The sequence below is a fragment of the Zalophus californianus genome, chromosome X (genome assembly GCF_009762305.2).
Source record: "Zalophus californianus isolate mZalCal1 chromosome X, mZalCal1.pri.v2, whole genome shotgun sequence".
Classification (NCBI taxonomy): domain Eukaryota; kingdom Metazoa; phylum Chordata; class Mammalia; order Carnivora; family Otariidae; genus Zalophus; species Zalophus californianus.
Window position 1 is genome coordinate 47,687,408 of NC_045612.1, and position 17,254 is coordinate 47,704,661.

Genomic DNA, 17,254 nt, shown 5'->3' on the forward strand with positions numbered 1-17,254 from the left:
ATCTCTTGAAACTTTAAGACAAAGTCGGGGCTATTGGGAAGGAAGAGAAGAAACTGAACAGTGGCAGAGGAGAAAGGTTGGTCTCACCATTCTCAATCACAAAATGAAGCCCTCAGGTCCCTCTGCCGAGGTGGTGAAGCTTGGAGGGGGGTGGATGATGTGCAGGGCAAGCGTTTTGGAAGGGCCCGGGCTTCTCCATCCCTTGACCCTATGTCAGTCCCACTCTGGGGAAGGGGTGGGTACACTGGGGGATGCTAAGTTGACACTGGCTTGAGAATATGTTAGAGGCAGCAATTTCTCTCTGGTTAGATGTGGGAAGACAGCTCAGGAAGACCTAGCTGTTATGCCTCTCCAGACCTTTCCCTCATTGTTCTCTGCAGAAATGGACTCCCCAGCACCCACATTCTCCAACCCTGCTGCCGTTATCCCTCCCTTCCTCCTCCCTGTATATTCTGCTGCTGTCTGCACCCCCAGCAGTGACTCAGCACCACAGCCCATCTGTGAGATACTAGGAGACATAGTACTTTTTCACACCCTCATGGTCTCTGGACCCCAAAGCATTGTAGGACAAGCCAAAACATGTTTATGCCTCCCCCTTGTCCAGTTAACTTCCCATGGACCTCCCTCATTGTCAGGAAAGGGGGCTGGCTATCTTCTTGGGATTACTGCCTCTCATACTTCCTTTACCCACCCACCAACATACATAGGAAGGAACACACAGCACCACCATTCTACTCCTAGGGAGGAGAGTGGAAAGGAGAGACAGGTATGAAGGTCAAGGGACTCGAAGTGGGGTTGAGCCAGGAGCTGTAAGACTAAAGACTTGAGAGGAAGAGCCAATGGAAGGAGAGAGAATATTCTGTAGGTGCAGAATATAAAGTATGCCATAAAGAAGCTAAAGCAAAGGAAGGTCCTGCCTTGTCCTAGGTCACACCCTGAAGGGTCACTGTTCTGGGACCTCCCTTGGGAGATTAACATGGAACTAGTCCCCCTCAGCCATGGGGGCCCTGCCCAGCCCAGCACATTTCCTTGCCCTATGCCCCCTATAAAAGGCTTCATGAGTGACAAGGGATGAGCCAGAAGGAGGTCCCATGCCCTCCAAAGGGTTTCATCTATATAGAGAGTGCTCCAGAGCCTTAGGAAGCATGGACACCCACAAGAACACACACAGATCCTGTGTCCACTCTTTCTCCACAGGACTTTGTCTTGCTCTCAGCCTCTTACCTGAGGCTGGGGGCAGGTGCTTCGGAGGCTGCTGCTGTGATGGAACTGGTCAGCTGCCCGCCATTCATGACATCGTGGGAGGGTATAAGGGCATCCCTGCATGACCATAGGTTGCATCAGAACCAAGGCTCATGGGGGGTGAGAATGGGCAGTGCACCGACCGTTGACCATAAGCACCTGGAAAAGTAACGAGGAGAGATTCAGAGTCAAGACCCAGAAAAGGCCTATGAGCCCAACACTTACCTAACGGTGCCTTGACCGGTTATGTAAATAAGTATTCAAAGCTTATTGGTCTACCCAGTAGTTTTTTTCCCAGTCCACCATGTACCATAAGGGACTTTATTTAATCATTGACCAAAGAAGTATTTATTGTTTATCTGTTGTGCTCTGTGCTAGAGACACCAAAATGATTTGCTGTCTGAGATCTCACAGCCTAGAGAAGAGGGTGGGGGAGATCAGGGTGAGGGGAGGCAGTCATATAAACCCATAACTATAATAAAACGCTTATGTGGCAAGTGTTATAATCGAGATTTGACTAGAAGGCTAGGGGAGCACAGACAGAGGAACAGCTAACTCTGAGAATGTGCAAAGATTTCAGAGAGATGGCGTTTGAGATGAGTCTCAAAGGACAAGTAGATGTTTGCCTATGCAGAGAAGGGGAAAAAGGGAGAAGGGTGTTCCCAGCAGAGGAACCCACCTATGCAAAAATGGATGTCACCCAAAAAAGCATAGCATGTTCAGAGCACAGTAAGTGCCACGTGGCTAGAGTTTAAGAGGCACAGAGTTGAAAAAGACACAGTGCCTGCCCCCGAGGAGTTCACATATAGAAAGAATAGACATGGGAAAAGTCAAGCCATGAAGTGTTACTTGCATTAATAATAGAAGTATTTATGGGATGGAGTGAAGGGATAGATGAGGTGAGTTCTACCTGGTCATATCAGGAAAAGTCTCCCTAGACGAAATACACTTGAGGTGAGCCATGAAAGAGAAATCAAGATTGTCATTAGGTGGGGGAGATAAGACAAAGTAATAATAATAATAATGGTAATAATAATAATTCCCAACAGCACAAAGTGAAATGTATGGCATGGGAAGCAGTAGACGAGGCTGGCTGTGGCCCTATCGGGTCATGCCTTGAATGATAAGCAGAGAATTCTGGGCTTTATTTCGTACACAATAGGGAGGCACTGAAGATTTTAAGCAGAAAGGTGACTCGACCAGATTTGCCTTTTAGAAAGAGCCCTCTGGCTGCCTTGTGGAGTGATTCTCCCTGGGGAAGAACCCCTTGAGAAGCTGTTATAATTGGCAAGCAGTTGCAGTGAGGAGGGAGCAGAGAGCACGGCTTATGAGATACTTACCGAAGAGGTAAAATACATGGAGCTCGGTAAAATACATGGAGCTCGGTGATCAATTGAATGTGAAGAGTGAAGGAGGTGGAGGAGTGAAAAGTTTCTAATTTGAGAGCTGGGTGCATAATGTTGCCAACAGCAAGAGACGGAAGACAGGAGAAGGAACAAATTTGGTGTGGTAGGGGATGAGGGCAGTGTGCCATAGTAAGCTATGCTTGAGACACATTCAGCTTTGGATGAGCTGAGAAAAGGAAGACATGAGTGAAAAAGTTAGATGTACAAATCAGTCAACAGTTTAGTGGATGTACACAAGTGCGATGAGAATGAGTAACAAAGACAATGCTTGCAACTGTTAAAAGTGGTATCTTTTAGTGTTGGGCATGCAAACCCTGATCCAAAGAGTAGGGAGTGTGAGCATCTTTGACTCCTGATGTTGAGGATTAAAGAGCCACCATTTTTAGTCTCTATTTCAGTGGTTCCCAACAGTTTAGGTGTAAGGGCCCCTTAAGATAAAAAAAAAGAATCGCACTTCACCCACTCATACCTACAATAGTAGCTGTACTTTCAGTACTTACAGAGCGAGAAAAAACACTTATGCATTTAAAGATCTGTGGACTTCTTGCATTGAGTGCCCTTCCCTCCTCCTCAGGGGTCCTTGGTTCAAGACTGGGGACTGTTACAGATCATAAAGATACAAGAGTTTATGGTCTGAAGGACACTTTCTTGTACTCAAAGTCTCAAGAGATTACACAGCTACATAGCTCCTCATGCCCAAAGAGAGTCTCCAAAGAATGGCTGAACAGATGGCCTCCCCTCTTATCTGACACCAACATAAAATAATTAGTAACTCAGATAAAAACCAAAGTATCACTCTAGGTGTGTTATAAGCGTGAAGGCTACAAAAGTCTTGCCTTCAGACCTCTTTTTATATTAACATTTTTATTTTCGCTGATTACACAAGTAATGCATGTTCTTTTTTTTAAGATTTTATTTATTTATTTGACAGAGAGAGACAGCAAGAGAGGGAACACAAGCAGGGGCAGTGGGAGAGGGAGAAGCAAGCTTCCTGCCGAGCAGGGAGCCCAATGCGGGACTCGATCCCAGGACCCTGAGATCATGACCCGAGCTGAAGGCAGACGCTTAACTGAGCCACCCAGGCGCCCGGTAATGCATGTTCTTTATAGAAAAACTGGAAAACCCAAAAAAATCATAAGGATGAAAACTAAAATTACCTATAATACTACCACCCAGAAATAGCTACTACTAATAGGCATGAAGCCTTGCAGTAGTTTTTCCATGAAAAAAATATATATCCATACATCTCCAATTGTCATCCTATGATATATATCATTTTATATTGTGCTTTTTTCACTTGCCATTTATATCATGATCATTTTAGAATGTCACTAACTATTCCTCTAAAACATGATTTCTAATGGCTGTAAAGGTGATAGAGCACTATGGTTGAGGCCATGGGCTTTGGTATCATACAGACCTAGAATCAGACCCACACTGTTCATCCTAAAAGCAGTATGGCCTGGGATGAGTTTACCTCTCTGAGCATCAGTGTTCTCATCTGCAAAATGGAGATGACAATGATACTGCCTTCAAAGAATTATTCTAATTATTAAAATTAATGAGTTTTAACAACTTAACATAGTGTTTGGCAATAGCATACTGCTCAATAAATGTTAGCTGTAATCATTGTTGTATACTACTCAGTTGAATGGATATACCATAATTTTAACGAGTAGACGTAAGTCACACTGCAATGAACAGCCTTGTGCATATCTGTGATTCTTTTCTTATGATAATTTCCTAGAAGGGAGAATTCCTGGACCAAAGAGTATGAACCAATTTCAGGCTTGCGATGCATACTTCTAAATTGCCCTAGAAAAAATAGATCACTTTATACTAACACCAGCAATGTATGAGAGTGCCAGTTTCCCAACACACTTGCCAACAGTGAGTATTCTTATTTTTATTTTTATTTTTTTAAGATTTTATTTATTTAGTTGACAGAGAGAGAGACACAGCGAGAGAGGGAACACAAGCAGGGGGAGTGGGAGAGGGAGAAGCAGGCTTCCCGCCGAGCAGAGAGCCCAATGCGGGGCTCGATCCCAGGACCCCAGGATCATGACCTGAGCCAAGATGCCCAACAACTGAGCCACCCAGTTGCCCTGACAGTGAGTATTCTTATTTTTAAAATATCTTTGCCAATTTTATAAGAGAAGATGGCATCTTGAGGAGTTCTCTGTGTTTCCTTAATTACTAAAGATGCTTAATCCTACATTTTTAGCGACCAGTTGTGTTTCTTCTTTCATGAACTATCTCTTTGTCTCTTCCGAGGTTCACCTCTCTACAAATTATAACTTCCTTCCTTCTTATTCCTCTACTGACCTGATGTCAGGTTGATGCTTCACAAAACAAAAATAAAACAAACACAGGAGTCAGAGAATTCAGATCTTCTCATCCCAGTGCAGGCAGAGAAGGCATAAACTCCTTCTGGTCCTACCTTGATTATCCTCTGCTGTTTTCAGGCTTTGCCACTGACTGTGACGTCAAGTCATTTCACCTCTCTAGACCTTGGTTTGCTACCCCGTAAAACATTAATGTGTAAGAGGTGTCAAACATCAAAATACTAGCATTCCCTGTGTTTGTAGAGCCTGCTGTACTGTGTTTCTTGGTCCTCAGTGCAACCTGGTAAGGTTTGGCCCAGCCAGATTTATGATCCTATTTGAGAGATGGAGATGCTGAGACACAGGTGAGCTGGGGCCTCCTGACTCCTGGCCAGTGTCCTTTGTTCTACAAAAACATTCTTCCTTCTGCCTCTCTATTTATCTCCATGATGTCCCACATTACCACCTGTACATACTGATTCTCTTCCTCACCCCCCACCCCCCGCTGAGCAGGAGCCCAATGTGGGGCTCTCTATCCCAGGACCCTGGGATCGTGACCTGAGCCAAAGGCAGACGCTTAACAACTGAGCCACCCAGCCTCCCCCCTATTCTCTTCCTATCCCTCCTTTTAATTTGCAGAGGCTGGGAGGAATTGGAGATGAATCTCAGTCCCCAGATGGCCAAGTGTAGGAGATAAGACATATTTTTAAGAAGTATAACTTAGGGGAAAAAATGATTCATACCTTATGTGGGACACAGAAACCATGCCATGAGAGGTCACAGAAGAGGAAGCATTCGCCTTAAATTGGAGGGATTTAGGATGTATTTATGGAAGAGATCCTTTTGAGCTAAGGTGAGAGAGAAGATTTGTACACATGGAGTAGTGCGAAGGATGCTTTCGGGGTGGAGCTAGCTCTTCTGTGCCTTCCCCTAGGGATCCTGCTTGATACCAAAGCTGTGGCTTTTTGCTACTAGGAATGTTCTTCCTGGTTTTCAAAGCCACACACAGGCCCTTCCAGAAAGATTCGGGGGGGAGACATTATTTCTCTTAGGCAGAGATAAAAGCTTTAAAAACATTTGGGAAATACCAGAATTCTAACATGAAAGCCAAATTATTGGCTATTGGAGGACAAGGTCTGTATCTGATATTTATTTCTATCTCACGTATTTTTTTTAAGATGGTGGCAAGTACACAGCAGGCACTCGGTGAATGTTTCCTGACTGATTTATGGAACTGAACTCCAACTAGGTCAGTGTACAGTTCCTCAACTTTGTACGTACAAATCCCAGAAGGCATGAAAAAAAAACACTTTGGATACATGTATTTATTTGCATTTGTGTAAAGTGATGTATATAGAATGTTAGCATTTGAAGCAAGCCTTGAAAGGGCAAAAAAAAAAAAATTGCAAACAACCTAAATTTCCATTACTAGGGGACTAGTTAAATAAATACTGGTATAGGGGCACCTGGGTGGCTCAGTCATTAAGCGTCTGCCTTTGGCTCAGGTCATGATCCCAGGGTCCTGGGATCGAGCCCCGCGTCGGGCTCCCTGCTCAGTGGGAAGCCTGTTTCTCCCTCTCCCATTCCCCTGCTTGTGTTCCCTCTCTCTCATCTCTCTCTCTCTCTGTGTCAAATAAATAAATAAAATTTTTTCTAAATAAATAAATAAATAAATATTGGTATATCCATACAATGGAATTCTATACAGCGGTTAAAAACGTAATTAAGAACACTTTATGTATCTCTTAGGACATAATTTTAAGTAAAAAGAAAAGAAGAAAAAATAAGGTGGTTAGTTTACATTTGTGTAAAACCAAAAGGAAAGTATGTGCTTATCAATGCAAAACAATTACATGGGATAAAATAAAAGAATACAAAAGAATCTGTTAATATTGATTGGCTTCGGAGAAGGGAGCCAAGTGACTACCAGACAGAGGTGGGAGAATTCCCTCCATTCTTTAGGGATTTTCTCTCTTTAAAACTGAGAAATATAATACACTTAACAAAGAGTGCGTAAAACAGATGTGTAAAATATACTGAAATATCATAAAGCAAATTCCCATATAGTCACTGCTTGGGTTGAAAAATAGAATCATTACCCACACTCACAAAAGCCCTGTGCCACCCACAAGAGATGCAGTTTTTATTGACTATCCTTTTGTACCCTGTCAATATTAGCTCTTTAACAGGCACTTCCTCCCTTCCTTCCCACTCCTCACTAACATGCCGTGGACGTCTTCAGCAGTTTTCTGTAAAGATTAGTGCAGCGGCTTTTCCACAGCCAAATAAATAATAACAGTTAAAACTTACTGTATTCCAGGTTTTTCATCATTAATCAGTCTATATAATCAAGTCACTTAATCTTCATGACAACCCCATGAAGGGGTTGCTATTCTCTTCATCGTGTGGATAGGAACACAGCAGAACAGAGGCAGTAAGTAACCGGTTCAAAGTGATATTGTGAATTATGGGGTGAGGAGCTGGGATTTGTATCCGGGGCAGATGTGTCCCAGAACACAAGTTCTTCACTGTTCACACTATTCTGCCTCTGGAACTTCTAGAACGCAGGCCCTGAGGCACTGTAGTCACTGACCCCTAGAGCAAGCAGAGATTTTTTTTTTTTTTTTTTGGCTATGGGCCACCAGGGGGGAGCCCAAGCACTTGACTCAGTCATGCCGCACCCAGGCAAAGGCACAAGCAATTAAGAGGATGTAGTGAGTCTGGGGGTCTGGGGGGATCACCGAGCTGGCAAACCCTACATTTCAATGACTTTCCTAGGACATCTGAGAAGTAAAATTCTGGTCAATTCTCCTAGTCTCACCTCTGAGCTCCTCCTGTGCCTTTAGAATTCAGTAGATATATATATTTTTTAATGAACGAATAAAGTCTACCTAGAAACTAGAGAAGTCTAGGCACCCATCCTACAGAAATACTTGCAGAAATGGATGAGGATATCTGCTGCAGTATTGTTTGCAGTCGCAAAACTTTGCCATCAACTCAAGTGGTCATTACCAGGGGACCGGGTGAGTGGGCTATTGTCAAGAAAGGCGGCACAGCGTGACAGTTAGGGATGTGGGCTCTGAGCCAGGACACCCAGGTTTGCATGCTGGCTCCACTACTTATCAGCACAGGTTTGGACAAGCCCCCAAGCTTACTGGGCATCAGTCCCTGCATCCATAAACCAGGGATAACGAAAAGACCTACCTCATAGCCTGGTAGCAAGGAGCTCATTCATGGTTTCTGACACCTAATCTTACCTATTAATACAGCCACTCATGAAATGAAATATTATGTAGCTGTTAAAAAGAGGTAGATCGGGTGCCTGGGTGGCTCAGTCGGTTAAGCGGCTGCCTTTGGCTTGGGTCATGATTCCAGGGTCCTGGGATCGAGCCCCACATCTGGCTCCTTGCTCAGCAGGGAGTCTGCTTCTCCCTTTCCCTCTGCCTCTCCCTCTGCTTGTGCTCTCTCTGTCTCTCTCTCTCAAATGAATAAATACAATCTTTAAAAAAGAAAGGTAGATCTATATACACTGATGTAAACAGATATTGAAGATATGTATTTTAGATAAAAGAAGTTCAGAATAATATGTCTGAGAGAACACCAATTATGCAAAAAGCTTTTGAAAAAAATCTATATGTGCATATGCATAGAAGGAAAGCGTGCAAGGAGACACAAAACCGCTCAGCAACATTATTTCTCGGGGAGTTGTGTGAGGGGGATTCTCCCTTTGACTTCATACACTTCGTGTATGTGTATATATACTTGTGTGTGTGTATATATACACAAACGTATGTATACATATATACACATACACATACACATACATTTACATGTATGTATTTTATAACAAGCATTTATTATTCTTGGGAGAAAAATAAATAAATAGGGAAGACTTTTAAATCATGAGAGGCTTGGCAAAGAACAAGGCAGTGGGAAGAAGACCCCCCTCCCATGTGCTAGAGATTCCTCTCTCCAATCCAAGGTAACACTGAATGATGGCACCCCCTCTCACAGCACTGCCTTTCTACCTGACACCATGGCACTAAGAGAGAAGACACACATCTCATTGGTGCTGAAGCTTGTTATGTGTTCCTAAAATAATTCTTGCAAGGTAGCCAAAAACTGAGGTTCTGCTTCAGATGCTCTCCCTTAATGAATAAATCATGGAGACTCGGATTGTCAAACTGGAAGGGACCTTAGAGATTATCTAGACCAACCCCCTCATTTATTTTTTTTAAGATTTTATTTCTTTATTGGACAGAGAGAGAGAGAGCCAGGGAGCACAAGCGGGGGGAATGGCAGAGGGAGAGGGAGAAGCAGGCTCCCTGGGAGCCTGATGCGGGGCTCGATTCCAGGCCCCTGGGATCATGACCTGAGCCCAAGGCATATGTTTAACCGACTCAGCCACCCAGGCGCCCCCAACCCCCTCATTTACAAACAGAAAGAATGAAATGTGTTCCTGAGAAGTTAGTTGTCAAGCAATCTCGAGAAATGAGATTTTTCTCATTTCTCTCATTCTTTTCTCCAGTGGAAAGAATCAGAGATGCATCCCCATGGGGAGCATTTTATTCTAAGGCCAATTAATGCAATACATCTGAAACCTCTATACACTGCTGGTGGGAGTATAAGTTAGTAAACCATTTTGGACAGCAATCTGACAATATCTCCCAAAGGTGAAGATTCTCATACCCTGTGATGGAACGATTCCTTTATAGATAGATACCCAAAAGCAACAGTCACCTAAGAATATCTATAAAAGAATGATCATAATAGCCCTGTGAGCCAAAAACTGGAAGCAGCCTAAATGTCCATAAACAGCAGAATGGATAAATAAATCATGGCATATTCATTAAATGGAATGCTACACAGTGGCGAAAAAAATAAGTGACCTAGAGTCACATGTCACAACATGGATGATTCACAAATATAACAGTGAATTTTTAAAAATTGGACCAGAATATATCCCACTGATATAAATTTTTAAACCACGAAAAGAAGTGGTATATGTTTTTTAAAGACACATACGTATGTAGTAAAAGTATAAATAAGTGCATGAGAATCATAAACACCAAATCCAGGAGAGTGGTTACTTCGGAGGGAGGTGGTGGGGGGAGGAGGGAGTTTTAATCATAGAAGGATAGACAGAGGGTTTCAAGTCTACTGGTGATGTTTTTTTCTTAGGCTGAAAATGGTGGGTATTTGGATTCTCATTATGTCATTCTTTGTATCTTTTTGAGCATAGAAAAAATTTTCACAGCACATTGGTTGAAAGAATGCAACAAATCTCACGGTGAAAAGAATCCACACTTTTCAGATGTAACAAAATACCAAAAGAAATGTGTAAGATCCAAATGCTGACGTCCAAATGACAGGAATATTCCTTAAACCTGTTTCATTTTCCTGGGACTAGTTTCACAGGAGGGAACCTGCCGGAGAAGCAGCAGTAAACTGAGAATCAGGAGATGAGGGTTCCACTCTCTCAGATACTCACCAGCTTTGGAAAGGAGAACAATTTGATTTGTCTCTCAATTTTTCTCGCATTTAAAAAGGCAGTATTGGACTAGATTATCTGATAAGTTTTTTTCCATGTGACAATTTCTCCCAGCTTTTTTTGGTTCCGGGTTTTTTAAGCAGCAAGTCCCAAAACTGTGTCTGCTAAAGTGTTTTCCATGTAGAAAAGCGTTCCCTGGTCAAATCCGTTTGGGATCTACTGGGTTAAACAAAAGTAAATGGATTTATTTATGGCAGTCCGGCTCGGAGCCTTTTAATACACTTATATATACATTGTGACTCTCTAAGAGAAGAATTCGGTTTTGAAGCATTTTCAAAAACAAAAAAAATATTGGACCACAGAATGCACCCCCACACTACCACCACCACCACTCCTTATTTTAAAAACGGAATCTATTAACATTCTCTCAGAACAGTGTTCTGTGAGACATCAGTGTGGTAAGTGCTGTCCAAGAAGGAATTTGTCTCACTTGCTATTTCAGTTGCAGATGTGTGTTTAGAATCCCTTATAAGGGAGAAATGTCATCTCACGGTATAGCTCCCCATAGAATGGGTTTCTTCTGAGTGTCCCTGGCCAGTTGAGAAGGATTATCTGCTTGGGCTTCATGAGTGACAGCCCCTCCTATCTGGCTCTGTGGCAGACTGAACATCAGAAACTTCTGGGGATCTATACTTAGAAGTGCTGCATCCCAGATACACTCTCTAATTCTGGCTCTTGGGCCTCTGTTAAGTTTGCTGCTTCAAGCCATACTTCCTCCTCTGGGTGATTTTGGAACTGAAGGGTGCTCTGGCGCAGAGCTCCAGAGATACTTGGCAGGAGAGCAGAATGCCTAGGGGAACAACTTTCCATGTGTCTTCTCCCCCCCCCCACCCCCCGCAAGAGTTTGCAGGAAGCAGGACTGCAAGCAAGATGAGGACCCAGCCAGGAATAGAGGGACTCTGTCTTCTTACAGCGACACGACACTTATCACTTTCACTCGCAGCACCTCCTTTTCAGGGAGGGTTTCCATAGAAGGCTCCCAAGTTCTCTGGAACCATATCCCACAGGGCCTCTTAAAAGGTGATGTACCTGAGGGCCTTTAGTCCAGAAACAAGGATTCCTTTGGAGAAGTCAGGAACTCAGGTGAACTAGACCTAGAGCATTTTAAAGGCTTTCGGTTCTTTTGAACGATCAAAAAGAAAACAGAAAAGTCCGTTCTCTTGCATTCGGCATGCACCATGCTATCGCTGGAAACAGGCAGCAGCTGCTGTCTCGATTCCACCCCGCCCTAGGCCAGCCCAGCTACCTGCTTGCACCCAACACCCAGGAGGCCTAGCCCTGCCTGCCTAACAAAGGTGGGATAAACCGTAGCTACCCACACAGTATCGGGCCCGCTTCCCAGGCTGGGGTGTTGGGCCCGGTGCCAGGGAAGGTACGGAGCCCAGAAGAAGCAGGGTGCTTGACTCCAGGAGAGGTGAGCCCCATTGCACAGCACGCCAAGCTCCACTTTCAGGAGTGCAGAGGTACCTCCTGATTGCACAGGGTAGGAAGGAAAGCAAGGGAAGAAGCAGAGGGCTTCAGGGAAGACGGACTGAACCAGGAAGCAAGGGCGGAGAGTAGGATGCGCCTTCAGCACCAGGCTCCTAAGGCAGAGCCCAGTCTACTCCAGGGAGGCTCTCCTGTGTCCTGTGTGCGGACTAGACATTCATCTGCTCAGGAGACCTGCTCTGAGGTCCCACGTTTCCTCTCTCCTCCCTTTTCAGCCAGTGCTTTCCACACCCCTTCCCTTCCCTCCCGCCAGGAAATCCACCCTTGGACGAAAAGCATATCATTGAGAACAAACACAAATGAACAAACAAACAAGCAAGCAAGCAAAGAAAGAAAGAAAGAATAGCCCTCTCTTCTCTAAGAAGCAAACTGTGGACCTTCCTCTTATTCATTAGTTGCTCACATTGGCTTGAGTTTCTGTTGTTCCTGGGCACCTTTTTGTCCGCCCCCCCTCCCCCGGAGTCCAAGCAGTGGCCACTTCATCGTGGGCATTTATTTTTAATGCAAGTTTCCCCCCAAAGGCACACATGCAGGCAGCAGGTAGCGGGACACACACACACACACACACACACACACACACACACACACACACACACACACACAGAGTACCTCCGGCGCGTCCCTTCCCTCAGTCCTTTCCCCTCAGCCAGCCGAAAAAGGAGAAAGGGCGAGGCTGGGGCATCTTCTCTCCGTGGCCTACCTTCGGATTCCGACAGGTCTGAGGAGCAGGCTGCAACTGGGAGCTGGCAGGCCGGCGCGGGGCTGCCTCTGTGAATCAGCAAAGGAGTCCCTGAGACAGGGATGCCGCCAGCTGCTGGAGGCACACTCTCCCTCCGTCTCTCCCACCTTACTGCCCTCTTCTCTGTCTCCCCTTCCCCCTCCGCTCTCAGAGCCGCTGGGTGTTGCTATGCAATCGCATCAGGACTAACAGCGTCGCTCCGACCTCCAGCAAAGGTACCCTTGACTGGGCGAATGCAGAAAGCGCAAGGACAGTTTTGTGAAACTACCAGAGCCTTAGCGGCTCTCGCGGAGATTTCAGTTCATGAGAAGCAGAGGAGGAAAGCGGAAGAGGCTGAGAGGCAGATGGGGGGAGGCGGGGGGGGGGGGGGGGGGGGAGGCTCCCACTGGGGAGGAGGAGACAAAAGAGGCCCGGAGATCAATACAAGCGGCTGAGTGAGGAGCCTGGGCCCCAACTTCCCCAGATCTAGCCCAGAGCCAAAGCCAACTTCAGAGCCAGAAGCTGGCAGGGTCTCTCAGTAGCCAGTCCAGGATTCGGCTTCTGTGCTGGAGGTTGAAACACTCTGCTCTAGAATTGTCGCTGGTACCCAAGGCACAGCCTTGGGCCAGGGCAGACCTCCAGTCATCCCCAAAGTTCTCCGCTCACCCCTGTTAGAGCTATGTGGAGGAAAAAACCTCCACGATGAGGGAAACAAAGTGGACCCTGAATGATTGGAGAAAATATTTTTCCTCCATGCCTCGCCTCAGCAACGACCCCATTCTCCCCGCTTCTGTCCACACCAGCCCCTTACTCCTCTATCACCCCTGTTGAAGAGAAGAGGGTATAAGCCCCAAACACCCTGAGAGAATTCAGAAGATCCACTCAATGGACAGAGGGGATTATATCCCTTTACAGAGTGCCCGGCACACAGTAGGTTACTTAATATTTGTTAAATGAGTAAATTGGGTGGATGCATGGATGGATGGATGGATGGATGGATTGAATAGCAGTCAAAAAGTCACCGTCACCGGGGGCACCTGGGTGGCTCAGTCATTAAGTGTCTGACTTCAGCTCAGGTCATGATCTCAGGGTCCTGGGATCAAGCCCGTGTGGGGCCCCCTGTTCCTTGAGGAGTCTGCTTCTCCCTCTCCCTCTGCCCCTCCCCCTGCTTGTGTGCTCGCACACACTCTCTCTCCCTCTGTCAAATAAATAAATAATCTTTAAAAAAAAAGTCACCATCCCCATCCTCCTACACAAACATACTCATACGTAAAGCTCTAGCAGCTCCAGGCCAAGGCAAAGGATAAGAGAAATCTTCTTTCCTCCTTCCACTTCTGAGAGCAAGGTGCATGAAAGAGAGAAACAGATTGGTTTGGGGGGGGTTGGGGGTGTTGCTTAACTTCAGTGATCTGCATCTAAAAATTCTATAAGCCCTGATGGCACTGGAATGTAGATCAGAACATAAGACTTGGGTCTAGTGTTTACAGAGTGTCTACAGGGATTGAGAATTATTATTGTTGTTGTTGTTGTTATTGAAAATCCTCAGCTAGGAAATAATTAGTGTGTAAGTTATGTGTGTGTTTTCTTTTGAGATGAGATTTTTAAAAACTTCAGCTGCTGTTTCCAGTACAAGTTTAACGATAAGGCCTAATCTCTACAAAACAAGCAAACAAAATGGGAACCAAATGCCCTCTGCCCGCCCCCCAGATAGGCTTTCAGAGCTGTTTGCCCCTCCTGCTTGGCCAAACCAGGAGCAGCCAGGCCTCCACGAAGGCGCAGAAAGGACCTTTGATTTCTGAAGGAACTTTTGGAAGCACATCCAGCTTCTCAATCTACACACCCTCAACAGAGCATTTCTTAGCTCCTCAGCCTAGCCCGGAACTGGCCTTGAGTCCCAGCCCCAGGCTTAGCCCTGGCAGCTTGCAGGGCTTCTCAACACCATCCAGACCTAGGGCCCCAGGAGTCCTTTACAACTGACTTGGAACGACCTGGAAGGGAGAGTTGACTCGAAGAACAACCGGAGGGAACAATCTGAGAAATTATTTGGGCTAGCACAGATGCAGAATGACCACAACAGACATACACCAAACCCTACTCACCCTGACTCACTACTTACCCTGGCACCAGCTCACCAGTAGGCCAAACAAAACCAGAGTCTAGGTCTAGACGGAGGAAGGAGAGTGAGGCGGATGGAGTACTTGCTCCCGCTTTGGCTGCAGGTGGCCTTATCCAGATCACAGGGGGCCCTTGGAATAATCCTTTTCTTTTTCTACCTCAAGAGAAAGCATTCAGCCTGCAGATAGAAAAGGACAGTATCTGCCTCCACGAAAATAAGCCCAAGGAGTTTGTTTTGAGGGGTATAAGAAAAGGCTTCCCCAAATCTCTTTCCCACTGACCCCATCATGATGGACAAGACCTCCCCTCCTTATTTCTCTGTTTAAGGCACCAACGGCTCCTGTGAAAATGGGAAGGGCTTTGCATACATTATTTGCTCATGTTATCCTCACCACACACTTAAAATAGCTTCTCATATCGTCCCCACTTTACAGATAAAGCACTGTGACATAGTGAGGTTAAATGACTTGTCTAAGGTCACACAGCTGATGTGTGATGGAGGTTAAGACTTATCCTCGATCTCTCTGGGCAACATCCACCTGATGAACCACTGCTAAGGGCTTCTGTTCATCCAGTCCTGGCCTGAACAGATGCCAGGCCTAGGTAGGTCACTGAGACAAATGTGACTAGAGCAGAAGAATTCCCCAGAGAGTTGTTCTATCCTTTGTATCTTTCTCAAGTTATTTCCTCTACTCAAACTGCCTCCCGTCCTTTGGTTAGCGACACAGGGACCTTAGAGGCCAGAGGTCTCTCCCTGAAGAATTCCAAGTGAGCAGACCCCACAAAAGAAATTGGTTAAGGGGTGCCTGGTGGCTCAGTTGATTGAGCATCTGATGCTTGGTTTCAACTCAGGCCATGATCTCAGAGTCTTGGGATCGAGCTCCGCGTTGGGCTCCACGCTTGGCGTGGAGTCTGTTTGTCCCTGTCTCTCTCTGCTCTTCCCCCTGTTCTTTCTCTCTCTCTCATAAACAAATAAAATCTTTTTTTAAAAAAAGAAAGAGGGGCGCCTGGGTGGCTCGGTCGGTTAAGCATCTGCCTTCAGCTCAGGTCATGATCTCGGGGTCCTGGGATCGAGCCCTGCATCGGGCTCCCTGCTTAGGGGGGAACCTACTTCTCCCTCTCCCTCTTCCTCTCCTCCTGCTTGTGCACTTTCTCTCCCTCTCCCTCTCTATCAAATAAAGAAATACAATCTTTTTTTTTTTAAAGAAAGAAATTGGTTAAGGCCGTTCATGGAGTATGAAAAGGAAAAGACAAATGATCTTGAGATGAGATGGAGTTCTCCGGTTTGCCATGGTTCCCACGTAGCCTATGGTACTTCTCTACTTTCCTGTATTTGGTCAACTTGCTTAGCTCCTGTGGGCTTTTCACTATGTGCCATCTCACAGGCCACCGAAGGTACATACCTTATTGTTGTTGGTCTCCTGAGGCATTTGGAGAAGAGTTGTGTGTTTTGTTTCCTGGAGGGTGTTGGGATAGACAGAGTTTCTAGTTGTGTTGCAGGAGAGGTAAGATCTTTCCTTATCAACTAGACACATAAGTCCACTCTGACATTTATACCCCAAGGAGACTCTTTCGCACCCAGGGGACATCTGGACAAACCAGAGCAAGCACATAGGCTAGCTTTAACTATTTCCCTGAGGAGGGCAGAGAAAAATCAAAGTAGTTTGGGCCATAAGCTCTGACTGTGGCTTCACCTTGATAACCTGTAGAAGGATGCCTGAGACCCATCCTGGTATCATTGAGCAGGACTCTGCTGGGTGGACAATAGGTTGGGCATTTCTCGGTAGGTAGAGAGAAAGCGTGTGCAAAGGCACAAAGTGCAGAGAACTCAGCTTGCTAAGGGACTGCAAGTACTAGTTAAGTATGGTTAAGTTAAGGTAGGGATATGGGTGGGAAATGGGAGGTGGCAGGAGATGAAGCTATGGAAGCACACGAGAAGGTGCTAGAACACCATGCTAAGGTTCATACAAGATAATGTTCAAAGGCAAGCAGCATGATCAGATTTATGGTTTAGAAATATTATTCTAGGGCACCTGGGTGGCTCAGTTGGTTAAGCGACTGCCTTCGGCTCAGGTCATGATCCTGGAGTCCCAGGATTGAGTCCCACATCGGGCTCCCTGCTCAGCAGGGAGTCTGCTTCTCTCTCTGACCCTCTTCCCTCTTGTGCTCTCTATCTCTCATTCTCTCTCTCTCAAATAAATAAATAAAATCTTAAAAAAAAGAAATATTATTCTAATGGCTTTCATTTCAATAGGATGATAAGTGCAATGAAGGATGAATTGGAGAGGAGAAACGCCAGAAGCTTGGATGCTGAGTAGGAGGCGGTTGCAGGTACTCATCTATTGGGGGCCTGAACCAGAGGAGTTGGTAGTGAGGGTGAAACAGTATCCTCTCAGGGTGCCTGGTGGCT

The 17,254-nt window shown here is 45.6% G+C and overlaps 1 protein-coding gene across 7 annotated transcripts in view; it reads right to left on the reverse strand.

Moving 5' to 3' along the window:
* The window catches only part of DRP2 (dystrophin related protein 2), a 42,713-nt gene extending 29,709 nt beyond the window's left edge, over positions 1-13,004 (reverse strand). For 4 of the 7 annotated variants that reach the window (XM_027609090.1, XM_027609088.1, XM_027609084.1 and 1 more), the window contains exons 1-2: positions 12,712-13,004; positions 1,225-1,401 (exon numbers count right to left, since the gene is read on the reverse strand). In XM_027609090.1, coding sequence (XP_027464891.1) covers positions 1,225-1,292 — 68 coding nt within the window. In that variant the 5' untranslated portion in view covers positions 1,293-1,401; positions 12,712-13,004. Of the gene's footprint in view, positions 1-1,224; positions 1,402-10,463; positions 10,683-12,711 lie in introns of all 7 variants that reach the window. The other 3 variants (XM_027609089.1, XM_027609085.1, XM_027609087.1) reach the window with 2 other exon arrangements.
* Positions 13,005-17,254: the final 4,250 nt, after the last annotated feature.